This window comes from Talpa europaea (genome assembly GCF_964194135.1).
Source record: "Talpa europaea genome assembly, chromosome: 2".
Lineage (NCBI taxonomy): Eukaryota > Metazoa > Chordata > Mammalia > Eulipotyphla > Talpidae > Talpa > Talpa europaea.
Window position 1 is genome coordinate 142,441,920 of NC_140068.1, and position 16,697 is coordinate 142,458,616.

Below are 16,697 nucleotides of genomic sequence, written 5' to 3' on the forward strand. Positions count from 1 at the left end.
CTGGATGACAATGCTAACCTGGGCTCCAGTTCAATTATTAATCAACATGTTAGAGCTAGAAGAGTCACTGTCATTTTGATTTTCTTGCTCTTTTGTGCAGATGACAGAGACAAGACCTCATTCTCATGAAGGACTTCAAATGATATCCAACAAACTGGGGAGAAATCAGACCTCTAGACCTCTTGTCACCCTGCTAGTTAGCCAGGTCTCTTGGAAATCAAACATCTGAACCTGCTGAGGAGGAATGGAGAGAAGAATGTATGAGCATTGCTACTATTTTGCTGTTTTCAAGCTCAGTCTGATCTCTATGGTATTTTAGAGTTTTATATCCATTCATTCAATGCAAATGTTTACGTGTCCACTAGGGGGTCAGCAATGCTCAAGATACTAGGAAAAGCAGGGAAGGAAACAGCTTGAATATCTGCCCCCAAGGATTTATATTTTAGTCTCTATGCTAGATAAAGTAAGGAGACTTTGCTCTTGACCTTATTTCTGCGGGGGAGGAAGGAATAAAGGTGAACCTTGATACACTCGGAAAAAGGGACGGAGAGTATCAGAGAAGGAGGCCTTTGGAAAGGTGAAGATGAGGGAGCCAGTCGTCATGTTGTAAAAGGAGACAAGTCCAGCCTCACAGTCCAGAGAAACTCCTACCACCTGGACCTGTTCCCTCAGAGGAAGGGACGTATGAGGGTATGTAAGGGCGACATAGTAGTTAAAGATGCACCGTCTGATGGCCCAGAATCCAGACTGAGGATCCAGCATCCTTTCCACATCCCTTGGCACATTTTCCAGACAGACTCCTAAATCCCAACCTGTTCCTTCTCCCACATCCACTTCAAAGTAATGTCTTCCTGAGGTGAATCCCTCACAGCCCAGGACACAGGGTAACACACGAAATCTCCCAGCAGTGTTAAGATTCCTCTGGAGGCCTCCACGGGTCACTTGTCTCCGATCCTCAGACAGAATTAGTTTAGGATGAGCTGTATCTGGATCCAGAGTCACACTGACTGGAGAAAAAAATAAGACTTGTTTTTTAGTATTGAAATAGAATTAATTAAAGTGTTAAGCTCCAAAGCAAACTTTGTTTCTTATTATCTGTGTGATAACATCTTATTATCTGTTTCTTATTATCTTATTTATTATTATTACTGTCATTCTCTGATCCTTGTTTTGCAAAAATAAAAATCATCCTATCTATCACAAAAAATGTTGAGGAGAATTGAATAAGCTAATGCTTAGTGCTGGCTGAGATTCCTGGAATATGGTAAGTAACCAATAAGTGGTATTAATAATAATAATAATAATCTCATTAAAATCACCACCATTATCACCACCACCACCTTACACACTCTGGACCAGAAGTACCCAGAGTTGACATGGTTGTTCATGGTCTTCTCCAAAGCCCTTTCTCCCAAGGATTTATATTTTATTCTCTGTGCTAAGTAACTGAAAACATTGACAAAAGGACTAACTTTCTAGGAAGGTAATTCTTAGTGAAACTGACAAAAAAATAAGCAGAGTCATAGAAGAAATTACCAATACTTTCTTTTTTTTTTTTTTTTTTTTTTTTTTTTTATAGAGGCATGCTTTATTTATTTGTTTGCTGGTTTGTTTGTTTGTTTTGTTTATACATGCACTGGGCACAGTCAGAAGCGCGGGAGGGTGAGAGAATTCACCAGAGCCAGAGCGGGGAGCAGAGCAGGCAGAAGGACCGAAGTACACTGCTGAGGGGAGCAGCGGGCGGCAGGAGAGGTCTGCACGCCATGCGGGACCCTCCTCTGGTGGCCGGGGAGCAGCCGGGGATCGAACCGGCGCCGCAGAGGCCGCGCGCAGTTTCGCAACCCAGCGCTCAACCGCTGCGCCACCGGGGAGGCCCCCAATACTTTCTTTAAACTTTACCCACAGATAATAAAACATGCATATAAGTCATGCAAAAAATGGAATTTGCCTTTTTCTCAAGAAATCCTACCAGTCAAGAGATAGATAAAGCAATCTCATACCAAAGCTTCCAAAAAAATAGAAAATTGAGACCCTTATAAACACAGATACAAAATCTTATACAAGATAGCTTAAAAATACCAAACTAAATTTTATAGCTATATATACATATATTACATATATATATAATATGTTATCTTCTGATCAATCACCTCTGACCAACAGGACATTATGTATATATTATATGTATATACATTATATGTTTGGCATTAACTTATTAAGAAATTATATATTATATGTATATTTATATTTTATTTATACATTATTAAGCAATTATATATATTTTGCAACATAAAGTCAATCTGATATATAAGTATATATAAAATATGTCATATATGATACATAATACATTATTTCAAATCATATAGTCTAAACATGTATATCAAGGAATTTATTGTATATAAAATATACATTATATATTATATGTATAATAACTTATACTAATATGATTTTTAATGTATATGTATGTGGTTTCTCTCCTCTAATGTGATAATGTATTTAAACATCTAATCTGACGGTGCATCTAATCTGGTATATATGAAATATATTATGTATACAGAATATATATAGTATTACATCAGATAGTATATTTAATCTAATATATATGCACATATACATGTACATACGTGTGTGTATAATATATAAATATATACACATACAGAGAGAATTAAAAAACTGGAAGGATGGGCCTCACTGGTGGCGCAACGGTTGAGCGCTGGGTTGCAAAGCTGCCCGCAGCCTCTGCAGCACTGGTTCGATCCCCGGCCACCAGGTGAGGGTCCCACATGGCGTGCAGACCTCTCCTGCCGCCCGCTGCTCCCCTCAGCAGTGTATTTCGTCCGTCTGCCTGTTCTGCTCTCTGCTCTGGCTCTGGTGAATTCTCTCACCCTCTCACACTTCTGACTGTATCCAGTGCTTGTATAAATAAATAAATAAATCTTTAAAAAAACAAAAAAGTGAAAAAGGTGTTTGTTGCTTTAAAAAAAAAAAAAACTGGAAGGGTTTCATTATTGTGAGCCTCTAGTGGGCTCTGAGACCTGGGATACTGATTGTGAAGGACCCACCAGACGGGGACTGCTGTCAGCTACAAGCAGTAATTCTTTATTTTTTTCAGCATGGTTACATAGGAATTGCGAACAAAGACATCTATGTTTTATCTTATGTCAGAGAAAGCAAAATGACCTTGCCTCACACACCACATACGTGAGCCCTTGGGCTTATCCCGACATGCCTGTCCTTGTGAACATCTGTTGCTAAGTTATGACCGAGGAGACTTCCAAGGACAGCACAAGTACAGGGCGTTCCTCCCAGGCAGTTTGCCATCCTGGCACACGCGAACCTGCTCAGCGTTTCTGTCAGCCCTTTTCCTTGCTGTCCTCAGGTCACCTCTTGATCATCCTTATGCAGCAATTATCAACTAGATAAAGTAGGATTCAAGGTGAGGAGTCAACAGGCAATGTCATTAGAGAGTGGTAGGTATTGGCTGCAGTGATAGGAAGGAAGGTATTTGCAGAGACACACAAAACAAGAAAATGTCACACCCTGTAATGTGAGCTCATCTAATGTGTATGCAGCCTCTCCCCATTTACTTAGCACTATTTTAATCATCGCACCAATTATGATCATAAAACTATTAGAGTGTAGATAGAAGTTATATTCCTCATTATTTTCTAACATCAGGACTCCTGTTCAACCAATGGACTATTTGCTATCCACCAAGTAATCAAACATATCTGGCAACAGAATTGCAGCAATGGATTTTTATGACACCTTAATATTTTGATATAAAATCTATTTACAAGATAATATGCGGGGGGCCTTGCTGCCCCAACCAGCTAAGACACTGGTAAACAAAAGAAAGGGCCTCACACTGTGGGGCCCAAGACTTCCAAAGGGCCTCACACCTTGGGGAGGAAGATTTCCAAAGAGCCTCACAACGTGGGGCTGAAGATTCCCTGTACCCCACACTGTGGGGCCGAAGATTAATCTGCAACCCACAAACATCCCCTTGTATTTTGTTCTTGGTCATATAAGATAAAACTTCTCGGAAAGTACATTGGGCAATGAATTATACGTATAGAATACTGTAAGTAAATGGCACAAAGAAATACCTGCTCAAAAATTAAACACTGTAAATTTGGCCTGCCTGACAATGGGAAAGAATTTGTTATATATGAACACACCTGCCAAGCAATCCAGGACAACGACTATAGTAATTCCTTCTTTTGCTTTTTTTATAAGTTTCTTAGGAAAGTTTTTAAATGATCTATGAAATTAATTGCGTTAAGAAGTTTCCAGGTAGAAAACTCTGTTAGCTGATAACCAGAAAGCAGCTGGTCTCCAGCTGAAGGCCATATGAATAGAAGAGTCTTTGGATGCTTAGGCTTTAGCTGATAGGAGTGTACCGACGGCTATCAACTATCTTAGGAAACTGTCTAGCTGAAATAAAGAGTTTTAGTGTAAGGTTCAGTTTTTTATCTATTAACCTTGAAGGCTGCCTTCTTGCTGAGAGCACGTAGCAGCCAAAAGTCTATGGGAAAAGAATGCACTGATTGTTTCTGCTTTGCTTCCATGCATATGATGATGCCATCTCACCGCTTGTCTTTTTTTTTTTTTTTATAACAATTTTTTTTTTTTTATAGAGGCATGCTTTATTTATTTGTTTGCTGGTTTGTTTGTTTGTTTTGTTTATACATGCACTGGGTACAGTCAGAAGCACGGGAGGGTGAGAGAATTCACCAGAGCCAGAGAGCAGAGCAGGCAGAAGGACCGAAATACACTGCTGAGGGGAGCAGCGGGCGGCAGGAGAGGTCTGCACGCCATGTGGGACCCTCCTCTGGTGGCCGGGGAGCAGCCGGGGATAGAACCGGCGCCGCAGAGGCCGCGCGCAGCTTCGCAACCCAGCGCTCAACCGCTGCGCCACCGGGGAGGCCCTCACCGCTTGTCTTAATGTATAAATAAAGACCCGCTGAGACCCTCAGCAGGAGATACTAACATAAGACATTGTGTGTGTGTCTGCCTCATCCCATCCTTCAGGAACCCGTCCTGGTCTTCACACCCTTGTACAATTTCTTTTATTTGTGTGTGGGCAAGAACTGAGAATTATCTCTGATCAATCACCTCTGACCTACAGGGCAAAAATAATGGGATGTGACCCTAGAATTATATCCCCTTACATAAGACTTCATCTTGCTAGCAGATTTGCTCTGGAGACTTTCTCCTCAGCTCACTTTAAGAAATAATTGGGGGGCCTCCCCGGTGGCGCAGCGGTTGAGCACTGGGTTGCGAAGCTGCCCACAGCTTCTGCAGCCCCGGTTCGATCCCTGGCTGCTCCCCGGCCACTGGAGGAGGGTCCCACATGGCGCGCAGACTTCTCCTGCCGCCTGCTGCTCCCCTCAACAGTGTACCTCGGTCCTTATGCCTGTTCTGCAACCCGCTCTGGCTCTGGTGAATTTTCTCACCCTCCCGCGCTTCTGATTGTACCCAGTGCTTGTATAAACAAATAAATAAATAAATAAATCTTAAAAAAAGAAAAAGAAATAATTGGGGCCTCCCCAGTGGCATAGCGGGTTGAACACCTCGATGTGAAGCTGTCTGCAGCCTCTGCAGCGTGGGTTCGATTCCCGACTGGCCAAGGAGATTCCCACATGGCGTGGCAGGCCTCTCCTGTCTCGCCGGCTGCTCCCCTCAGCAGTGTGCTTCCGTCCTTCTGCCTGTTCTGCTCCCTGCTCTGTCTCTGGTGAATTCTCTCACTCTCCCACGCCTCTGGCCTGTACCCTAGTGCTTGTATAAATAAATAAATCTTTAATAAAAAAAGAAATAATTGGCCGTGTTGAAGGCTCTTCGCCAAGGAGCTGAGGCGTGGTTTCTAGAAGCTGCAGGCAGCTTCTACCTATGAGCCAGTAAGAAGCCAGGCACCTAAGTCCTATTAAGAAATGAATTCTACCACCTAGAATGAGTTTGGAAGAGAATTATTCCCCAGTCTAGCCACTAGATGAAAACACAGCCCACCCAACAGCTAAACTGCAGTTTTGTGACACTTTCAGCATTGAACCCATCTGAACTGTGCCTAGATTTCTGACACACAAGGTGAGATATTAAGTGTGAGTTGTTTCAAGCAAATAAATAATTTTGCCAAATCATTTCAGGGAAGGTCTGATTTTATAGTCAAATGAGTTAGGACAAGCCCTTCACTTTCCAATATTTTGAATGGTGTAACTGGGGATAAGCTATTTGGGATATATAACACACACCAAGAGAATCAGGAGAGAGAAAACTCAGAATTTGCAACTGGTGAAACTTGATTTTCATTATGACTCTTAAATTTATTGTGTTATCTGGATCAAGGCCCTAAAACTATTTGCACCACGCCCATAATCCTCATATTTTCTGAACAGTTTACATGGTTTGATGCATTTAATTTTTACAACAACCCACTGAAGTAGAAACTGTTAATATTTTCACTTCTCAGATAGGAAGGCTGAGAAGGTTATTTGTCTGGGCTGACACATGTAATAACTAGAAGAGCAGGTATTTGAAGAGTTGCTCAGATCCCCAGTACCCTGCATCCTCTTCTAAGCACTGGACCATCCTGCCATGGGAGAAGGTGACAGCTCCATGAAAGAAGTAAATAACCTCTCTTTTGGTGAGTCTATCCAGGGACAGGTGGTCCCTGTCATCTCTAGTGCTGAGGGAATTATTGACTTCACATACCTTGGTAGCTTCTTAATATTTTCTTCACATCAAGGTAAAGCTCAGAAATATTGCACACAGTTTGAGGTTCCAAAGAGAGGATCTTTGGCGTTTTCAGCTTCACAGCCGAACTCCTAGAAGAAGCAGAGGTCAGACACTGCTTGAATGGACATTCTATCCAATTCTTATATCCGTAACACTCCCCTCGTGAGTTCAAACAACACTTACCGGCGCAAGGTGTCTTTCACATCCTACAGAGAAACAAAGGCAGAAGGTGAGTGTGGGAGCATCAGCATTTCACAGGGCTTGGCATGTGGGGCTATTCTCTGTAGGTGCTGCACCAGAGATGGAAAGAGAGTGACTGCTTTAGATACTGATGGATTCCCAGGTAGAATGACTTCTGTCGCAGTCCCCTCAGATATTCAGCATGACAGCAGATTTATCAGCCTCTGAGTCTGTCTTCTTGCTGGGACTTGTAATGTCCATTACACTTAAGCCTGTGGTTGCTGGGCAAACAGGGCCAGGAGATTCCTGGTGCTCCCTCTAGCAAGAATTGCTTGTAATGACCTAATTTCCTTTAGAGGACACCATGTTAGAAATCTCATATTACAGAGGTCCTTAATGGTGAATCCAGACAGAGTCCCTTAGATGGGCCACTCAGGTGGGGCCAGCAAGTGTCACTGGTGGTGGAGCTGTCATGCTGCATTCTTACTGTCACAGTGTGACCTCCAGTTCATAGCAAGAAGAATAACCACCTCCAGGCATTTATCTTAATGCATTAAAGGAGGCTGAGTAAAATTCCTTGAAACAGGAAAAGGTTATTCATTTTGGCCCCACTTTTTTAAAGATTTATTTCTTCATGCATACAAGAACTGGGGTGCAGGCCAGAGGTGGGGGGGTTGAGAGGATTCACCAGAGACAGAGTGAGGAGCAGAACAGGCAGATCTATTGAAATACACTGCTGAGGGGAGCAGCAGACGAGATTGCAGAGGTCTGCTGTGCCATGTGGGTAGCTCCTAGGCTGGGGATCGAACTCATGCTGCAGTGGCTGCAGGCAGCTTTATAGTACACACAACTTTACATTTTTTGGCCCCATTTTATACCCATTTGTCATCATTCAAAAGACGATTTGACAGCCAGGGTTCTGAGAGCATGTGACAGACACAAATAAATGGCAGCAAACATTATCCCATTATCCATATCGCCAAGAAATACAGCACATTGACCTAGGAGTTTGAGTTCCTGATTCATGCAGACACACTACAGACTAGTGGAGGTCACCTGGCAGCAAAGCTGTGTATCCTAAAGGAAACGTTACTTTAATTTCCCCATACAATGGAGCACTTTTGAGGAAGAGCAAAGCCACACCAGTCTTTCCATGTTTCTTCACAATTCACTTAAGAGCTCAGGAAGAGATACCTTCTCTCCATCCTCCCAGGGCACAGCCTCACCTGCAGCAAGTTCTGGGCTGAGCCCTGACATTTTTCCTCCAGTTCCAGGATGTGATTCTTGAGTTCAAGGCTTTGTTTTTTCAGACTGGCTTCACCATCCTGCAGTCTCCTCAGTATCTGCTCTTTCTCTTTCTCCAGTCTCCATAGAAAACACTTCTCCTCTTCATGGAGGAAGTTATGGAGATTCTCAAAGTCAGATTGGATTTTTTGCCTCTGAAGTTCTATGTTCTCCTAGAATCGAGAAAGTCTGTTGAAAAGGTAGAAACAAACCAAATGGGCATCTGTGGATGAATCAAGAAGCAATCATGGTATGGAGGTACGTTAAGGCTGAGCCTTCAAATCCAAGGAAATGGTGACACAATGTGGATGAATTTTGAGACACGGTACTAAGTGAAGAGAGTCAGAAACTAAAGATCAAAATTTATGATTCTACTTTATAAAAGAGGAACCTAGTCAAATCCAGAAAGTAGAGTGGTGGTTACCTGGAATGGGAGGTGAAAACAATGGGGAAGTTACTGTTTAATGGGTGTGAAGTTTCAGTTTGGAATGAGGAAAGTTGTGCAGGTGGATGGTGGAGATAGTTGCACAAAAATGGGGAAGCACTTCTGCTACTGAACTGTACAACTGCAAATGTTTAAAGCAGTAACTGTTTGTTTTAACATACATGCAAAATAAGTTTGCAGCTAATGACATTATTTTCCTGTAAGTCTTTCATTCTGGATCAGCCAAGATGCCAGAAAAAGTATCAGTAGAGTGCTAGGTAATTTTCTATGGAACTAGAGCCAAGGTCAATCACTTCATTAATTATTAAGAAAAGTCCAGTTTTTATTGATATCTAAAAGTATATCTCTGCTTCTGGGGGAAGTTTTTTGACAGAAGCCTGTGGTGAACATGACCAAACTGGCCTTTAAGACAACCAGTCTGGTGGGTAAATGCAGGATTTTTAGCCAGAGGAAGAGGTTTGGTGGCAGGTTTTTTATCATAGTCACACAATTATTCATCCACCAACCAAAGAAACTTAATCATCCTTAATGTAACATAGACAGAAACCAAATGGTCCACCTTGTGGGACTCAGCTTTTATTTGGAAGATGCGGAATTGAAATTTCCATTGGTGCTTTCTCAATTCATGAGGTTTTGCAGGGATGTGATGTCTTGCTAGAAGGGTCAGTGTTTTAAGATAAAGTGAAACTTCTGTGGAGGCGACAGGGGCAGCTCTAACTCTTGCACTGATGGGTCTTCTCTGGATGTTAGTCACAAAGTTCTTCCACTGCCTAAGATTCCAGAATAAGTGTAATAAGAGTATCCTGTGAGAGTTCAAGTTTAATATACACTCACAAAAGATCAGGACAGATTTTGAAAGAGACACTGAGAGAAGTCAAATGCCTCACCAACCTCATCTAACTGAAAACTGATGCATTGCATCAGTATATCTCCAAAGATGAGGTCTATTCTGAGGAGGCTGGTCAGTCATGGGAAAAGTATTAGAGACACACAGTCTGAGGTGCATGTTTTTTGTTTTTTGGTTTTTTAGATTTATTTATTTATTTATACAAGCACTGGGTACAGTCAGAAGTGCGGAAGGGTGAGAGAATTCACCAGAGTCAGAGCGGGGAGCAGAGCAGGCAGAGGGACCGAAGTACACTGCTGAGGGGAGCAGCGGGTGGCAGGAGAGGTCTGCGCGCCATGTGGGACCCTCCTCTGGTGGCTGGGGAGCAGCCGGGGATAGAACCGGTGCCACAGAGGCTGCGGGCAGCTTCGCAACCCAGCGCTCAACCACTGCGCCACCGGGGAGGCCCTGAGGTACATGTTTTTGTAGCAGCTCTACCATCATCACCAGCCTCATGAGGTTGGTAACAGAATCTCACCTAGAGTGATCATATTCTCAGTGCTCAAAAGCGTTGTTTTCTAACTCTGGAAGAGTGAGTGCCAGAACCTGTACTGTGGTAACTATGCTGCAGAGATAACTTTGAGTTCTTCAAACAAGGGGGTTATTCACATTTTGAGTCTTTGGAACTCTGAGGTATTTGCAATCAGAAAGAATATGATTCCACTCCTCCACATGAGGTACTAGATTTCCTAGCCTATTAATGTGACCATATGGTTGTAAAAACTGGAGATAATTGTGGTAGTCTTAGATTAAAAAGGCACCAGAACAAACATGGCTTCTTTGAATTTCCTCTATTTGGTTTGGGGTAGTGAGAAGAAACCATCATTGCTTTGTGCTTAATCATCACCTATGTCTAAGGTCTAGGATGGAAAATAGTTTGATATTAATTAATTCTTACCTCCCATTCAGTTATCTGCTCTCTTGTTAGCAGCTTTTGACTCTTACATTGTTCTTGTAGATATCTCAGTTTTGTCACAGCTTTCTTGAGCTTTTCCTGAAGGAAAAGTTGAGTGAATAAAATGTATTCAATTTGACAATTCTTCATTAGGTACCAAAGAGGAATTCCTGCCTTCTAAGACTAAGGATCTGAGGACTATGGTGCATTAACATATTTGATGCCCTGGGAAATCTTGAGAAGGGTAGAATTTTTTAAAAAGATTTATTTATTTATGCATACAAGAGCTGGGGTACAGGCCAGAGATGAGGGGGTTGGGGGTGAGATGATCCACCAGAGACAGAGTGGGGAACAGAACAGGCAGACTGACTGAAATACATTGCTGAGGGCAGCAGTGGGTGAGACAGGAGAGGTCTGCTGCACCATGTGGGTTTCTCTCTGGCTGGCCAGGGATTGAACTCGTGCTGCAGAGGCTGCATTTTGCTTCACAGTGTGGTGCTTAACCCCATGCACCACCAGGGAGGCCCCATCATTGGGTTTTAAGGTTAAATAACATCAGGTGTCAGGAAGCAACATGATAGAAAACCTGACTGTGGCAGGCTTCTGGCCACTCACTCACCTTGTAGGCTGGACATACATCTTTCACAAGAGCTGTGGCATGTCCCTGGTGCTGGGGGGAGCGCTCACAGTGCCAGCAGATGAGCTGCCCGTCGTCCTCACAAAACAGGTGTAGCTGCTCCCCGTGTTCCTCACACAGCTTCTCACTGTCTATCTCCTTCATGGTTTCAATGAGGTTTTCCAGTTGTTTGTTGGGCCGGAGACTCTCTCTTTGAAATGGTGCCCGACACAGGGGACAGGGGAACGTCCCCTGGGATGATGTCACAGGGTTATTTTTTTCAAGGGTGCCCTCTATGCACTGGCGGCAGAAGCTGTGCCCACAGTCGATGCTCACGGGCTCCACCATCAGCTCTAAGCAGATGGAGCACGTGGCTTCCTCCATCATCTTCTTGGTAGCTGTGGCTGAGGCCATGTCTCTTCCTGAAAAGCTCCAATGTCACACCCAGAATAACAGCTGAAGCAGCCAAAATTGTCCACAGTAATAGGAACACACCCAACCTGAGCCCTATCCCTGCACAGGTCTTGAAGTCTTCTCTCTGGAGGTAGAAATGGTTGGATTTTAGCAACTACATGACATGTAGGTTGTTTCAAAATATGTTGGACATCATTATATATGGCCACTTAAATTTAAATAAATCAAAATAAATAAAATTTAAACATCATCTCTTTTTACCCACTAACCATGTATCAATTGCTAAATAGCTTCATGAGGAGGTGGCTACAGGGTGGCCAGATGATAGAACATTCCAGCATAGCAGAAAGTCTTCTTAGACCAGGCACTAAGGAGAAGCTACAGGACTTTTGGGGGCGTTTTTTTCTTTCTTTCTTTTTTTTTTTTTTTTGTGGGACCCTCGCCGGTGGTCGGGGAAATAATCAGCGCTGCAGAGGCCGCGGGCAGCCTCGCAGCCCAGGGCTTAACTGCTATGCCACCAGGGGAGGCCTGAAGCTACAGGGTTTTGCACAGAGAATTTGCAGCAAGAGGGAGAAACAAAACTTAGAGAAGGAGCATGAAATTCTTTCTCTAGCAGACTTCAAAAATAATTAATAACCAAGTTGTTTCTTTGTAATTGGAGTAAACAGGTAACTGGGTGGTGTATGAAGGATTCCATTGAGGCAATCACATTTGACTCTACTCAAACCCACACCCCAGTCTCTATCACTATCCCAGCTGCAAAGAAGAAAATACAGCAGCTTAATAACATCAGTGCAGATCCAACCAGGATGATAATGAAAATCAACGAGGAAACAGAAAGAAATTGTTTGTCATTTCTGTCAATCTCCTCTGAGTGAAAGAGAACTGGAGAGAGCTGGGAAAAGAAGGTATTGGTTTGGGGGAGCAAACCCCATTAAATAATTATCTCTTTTCAATCAGGACTTGCCTCCCAGAAGAAGTTCAGGGGGTTTGGAACCCAGGGAGTTTGCAGAACCAGAATGGTGTGGGGAGGGAGGTGAGGAGAGTCTGTGGGAAGACTGGGCCTCTGTGGGTCCTGGGTGCTGGGCCCCTGGCCCCAAACCCAGCAGTGATGAAACTGACAGAGACAGGGAGGAGTGAGCAGGATCCGCCCTTCCCCACCACTGCGGCCGCTTGGGGAACCTAGTCCTGTTCCCCTTCCCACAGCTGGCAGTTTGTGAGGAGGAACGAGGGAATGTAGGAGGGAGTGTAGAGAGTGACCTTTCCTTGGAACCCACAGTCTCAGAACTAACAACAGGGAATCAACAAAAGTTACTGGATGGAGTATTTCCCTCTCATAATGAGGATGAATTCTGGAGTACAGAAAATTTCTTCTGGGGACTCCTATTTTTGGCAGATTACATTCCTCCTAGGGAAATATTAGGGTTCTCTACACTAGTGATGCTGTGCTCCTGGGGAGACTGACCCCTGCTCCTCTGAGCCCCCAAGGAGTCTGTCCTGGTCTTTCCCTCACCTTACATCCTGGATCTGAGGTCCAGAATGGAGTCTGTGAAAGAGAAAGAGAAAGCAGACAAGGGGGCAAGAGCTAGAAAGTAAAATCCTCACCATTTGTAGGTTTCAGGCGACCCCCACAGTGCCACCCTCACATACAGGCAGTATAGCCCAGCATACCTTGGCTGGCACTTCTCACTGCGTTCTCCTCAGAGCAGAGTGCACACAATCTGTGGGTGACTCCTCCATAGCTGCCACCATCCGAGATCTGGACAAGGAAGTTAACTCTGACTGGACTAATCTCAGAAGCAAAACTACTGTGGGTCAGATTCCTGTGTACCTGCAAGGAAACTGCTGCATATTCCAAATATTTTGCCTTCAGCTTGTGTTGAAAGTGTGAAGGCACAGTAGGCTACACTTTCCAGATTATGTGATATGCTCTATTCTGTCATCACACCTCCAAATCAGGAGCATGAGAAGGATGCGGGAGCTGATCGTTTTTATTCAATATGCACTGAAAGTTCTAGCTGAGGAAATTAAGCAGGAGAAGGTAAAATGTTTCTTTGAAAGGCATTTCTATATTTGCAGATAGGTCATTTTATTCTTACATTTTGACTTTTCCAGATAGATAATTTTATAAAGAGAAAATTTTATGGATGCCAAACACCAAAATCTTTAGAGCTTGTTACTGAGTTAATTAAGATTGAAGTAACAGGGGCCTCCCTGTTGGCGCAAGGGATTAAGGCGAAACCTATGAAGCTATCCGCAGCCTCTGCAGCACGAGTTCTATCCCTAGCCAAGGAGCTACTCACATGATGCAGAAGACCTCTCCTGTCTCGCCGGCTGCTCCCCTCAGCAGTGTATTTCAGTCAGTCTGCCTGTTCTGTTCCCCACTCTGTTTCTGGTGAACCCTCTCACCCCCCCACACCTATGGCCTGTACCCTAGTTCTTGTATGCATAAATAAATAAATCTTTAAAAAAAATTAAATGAACAGCACAGAGGAAAGGGGTGGGAAAAAGTGTAATTATACTGTTTAGAGTGGTCCTGGGGAAATACAGCCTATGAGAGGGAGGACAACAGCTGTATGGAGCCCCAATGTTGTTGTTAACTACACATGCCCACTTAGGCACTTTAAAAAGCAGGTACTACACTGGGAAAGAGGTGCAGAAGTGAGCATGTAGGATCGAGGATGCAACACTGGAGAATGAGTAAGTCTGGCTTCAGCCGAGATTCCCAAACTAGAACAGTAGGACCCCAATCCCCAAGGGGAGAGTCAGATGGATCATTCATGCTTCCTCAGAGAAGAGGCCATTATTTGCAACCTGTGCTTTTGATGTTGGAAACATCTACCACCTTCTTACCCTAGGCCAGAATGGAGACAGCAAATGAATGTTCTCACTAAGAGTTTAAGGCATCCTGATCTTTACACGAGCAAACAGTGATTGAACAGTGATTGAACTAGACGTATAAGTTATGTCAAAAAACAAACCCAGTAACATCTTTAACCTTCTGATCATACTCATGCTCTTGTTACTGATACCAAATGCTGGTCTCAGTTTAGCCAGTAAAAGGAAACAGAGTTTGAGGAGAAGGTTAGTAATTTGCCAACAAATTGAGAGGGGCAGCAGACTCGTGTCTGAAAGACAACTGTCCTGCTTTTTGGCAGAGGGCAGGGGTATTTATCCAGAGTTACAAAGGAGCAGAAAGGAGGGAATAGGGCAAGAGTTACCATGTCCATCCTTGTGATTCAGGCATCTAGAGATTTGGGGGGAGATTCAGCTTGGTGCCAGGTTGCTGTGCTATCACCCAGTGGTCAAAAATTTCAATGCTGTCATCTTGGGGATGGTCTTTTTCCTTGGAATGTAAGAAAACAAGGTTGTTGTACCTAGAGGGTAAATAACGAAATGGGAGAGCTTATCTGGTGGGACAGAAAGAGAGACAAGTTCCTCATTCCTGTTTCATTCCCCCCCTGGTGGTTATAACCTTACATTTCTATGGGACAAAGGGGTGTTGTAACCATCTGGCTACTTCCTGCTGAACTTGGCCATCATTGGGGTTTTTATTATGGAAGTATATTGTGGTTGTGCAACAGTAATAAGGTATACAACACATGATAGTCCCAAATGTAATAGGGACAACTTTTTTTCCTTCCTCAAGATGATGACAAGTTTCCAGAAACACCTGGATCACCAGGAGATATACATCATGTGCTATCAAGAGCAAACCTATGCAAAGTAGTTAAGATCCAATTCTAAATGAAGAGGACCAGAGACTAATATGAAAATTTAGAGACATAATTTTTCTCTACCCTCATCCCAATTCTGTAGAGTAGTAAACTAAATCTAATTTTACATCACTTTACCTATATTTGCATAAACTCATAGGGCAGGATAACCAAGCAGAATGTTGTTGGCTTTGTTGAACACACCATAGGGGCCTCGAGTAAGCTCTTGACATCCAGTCCATGCAGGCTTCAGAATTAAGGCCACAGTCTTACCAGACTTCACCTGAGATTTCCTCTTCTCAAGGTTTCTAGGCCTTTTTGCCCAGGGTTTTTCTGGCCCTGCCAATGGAGGCAAGTTTTTCCACCTTTCTTGGAATTCTTTGGAAACCTTAAGTAAAGAGGCAGGCTCTTGTTGGCTCAGCTCTTCTTGGATCAGCTCAAATTCAAACCCCAGAAGAATTTCAATCAAAGCCTTATAACAAAACATGTTTCCAATTCTCTTGTTCATGGAGAAATAAATAAAATTCCCCATTGAGATTATGCAAAAATAGACATATTGCCACGAGAAGTACAAATATAGAGTACAAGGTTTTTCATGTTTATTTTTTTTTTTTACATTTTGGAATGAGAGAGAGAAAAGCAAATGCCTCAGTTTGCTCATAAATGATGCAAAATGCCATTACTATAGATCATATAGTTCAAAGATGAGCTTTCTAGAAATAAGAAGCAAAACACTAAAAGCCAATATTTGAAAAGTTATTAAAATTATACAAATCCTTTTCAGTGTATTTTGTCCTATGCAGTAATTCTCGATCTTCTATTGGTAATTTTCATAAATCTAATTTCTCTATAGGCTCAGTAGTTTTTCTAGTTCCAAAACAAACCTGTATGTCCAGAGTACTGTCAGTCTCTTTTCTGTGACTTTTCTGTGCAGATAGCTCAACAAGTAACCTTTATAAACAACAACAACAACAACAACAAAATACCTTGAAAACAACCACACTTAAAATTCTAGTATAAAGCAAAAGACAAGGATTTTTGCTCAATTTTGTGAATTCAATATTTTAGAATAATCATAATTGACCAATGATATTATACCAGAACATACTAGACTTTAAGAAATCTCATCTATTTTAGAGAACCCTAAAAATTCCATAGGAAAACTAAACAATAAACCAGTTTAGTAAAGTAACAGGTTACAAAATCAACACACAAAATTCAGTAGCCTTCCTATATGAAAGCAATATATCTGAAGAAGAAGAAATCAAGAAAACCATCTCATTCACAACTGTACCAAAAAAATTTAAATACTTGGAAATAAACTTCACAAAGGAGTTGAAAGACTGAAAAGGGACTGAGATCAAAGATCTGCAATATGACCAACAGGCACATGAAAAAATGCTCAACATTACTTATAATCAAAGAAATGCAGGGCCTCCCCGGTGGCGCAGCGGTTGAGCGCTGGGTTGCGAAGCTGCCCGTAGCCTCTGCAGCACCGGTTCGATCCCCAGCTGCTCCCCGGCCAC

The 16,697-nt window shown here is 42.8% G+C and overlaps 1 protein-coding gene across 1 annotated transcript; it reads right to left on the reverse strand.

Moving 5' to 3' along the window:
• Positions 1-486: 486 nt before the first annotated feature.
• Positions 487-11,455, reverse strand: LOC311188418 (E3 ubiquitin-protein ligase TRIM38-like; the record flags this gene model as incomplete). Its single annotated transcript, XM_084259518.1, has 6 exons — positions 487-1,007; positions 6,712-6,824; positions 6,919-6,941; positions 8,142-8,372; positions 10,429-10,524; positions 11,045-11,455. The coding sequence occupies 6 exons, from the start codon at positions 11,453-11,455 to the stop codon at positions 487-489; spliced, it is 1,395 nt and encodes a 464-aa protein (XP_084115644.1).
• Between the last annotated feature and the right edge of the window lie 5,242 nt (positions 11,456-16,697).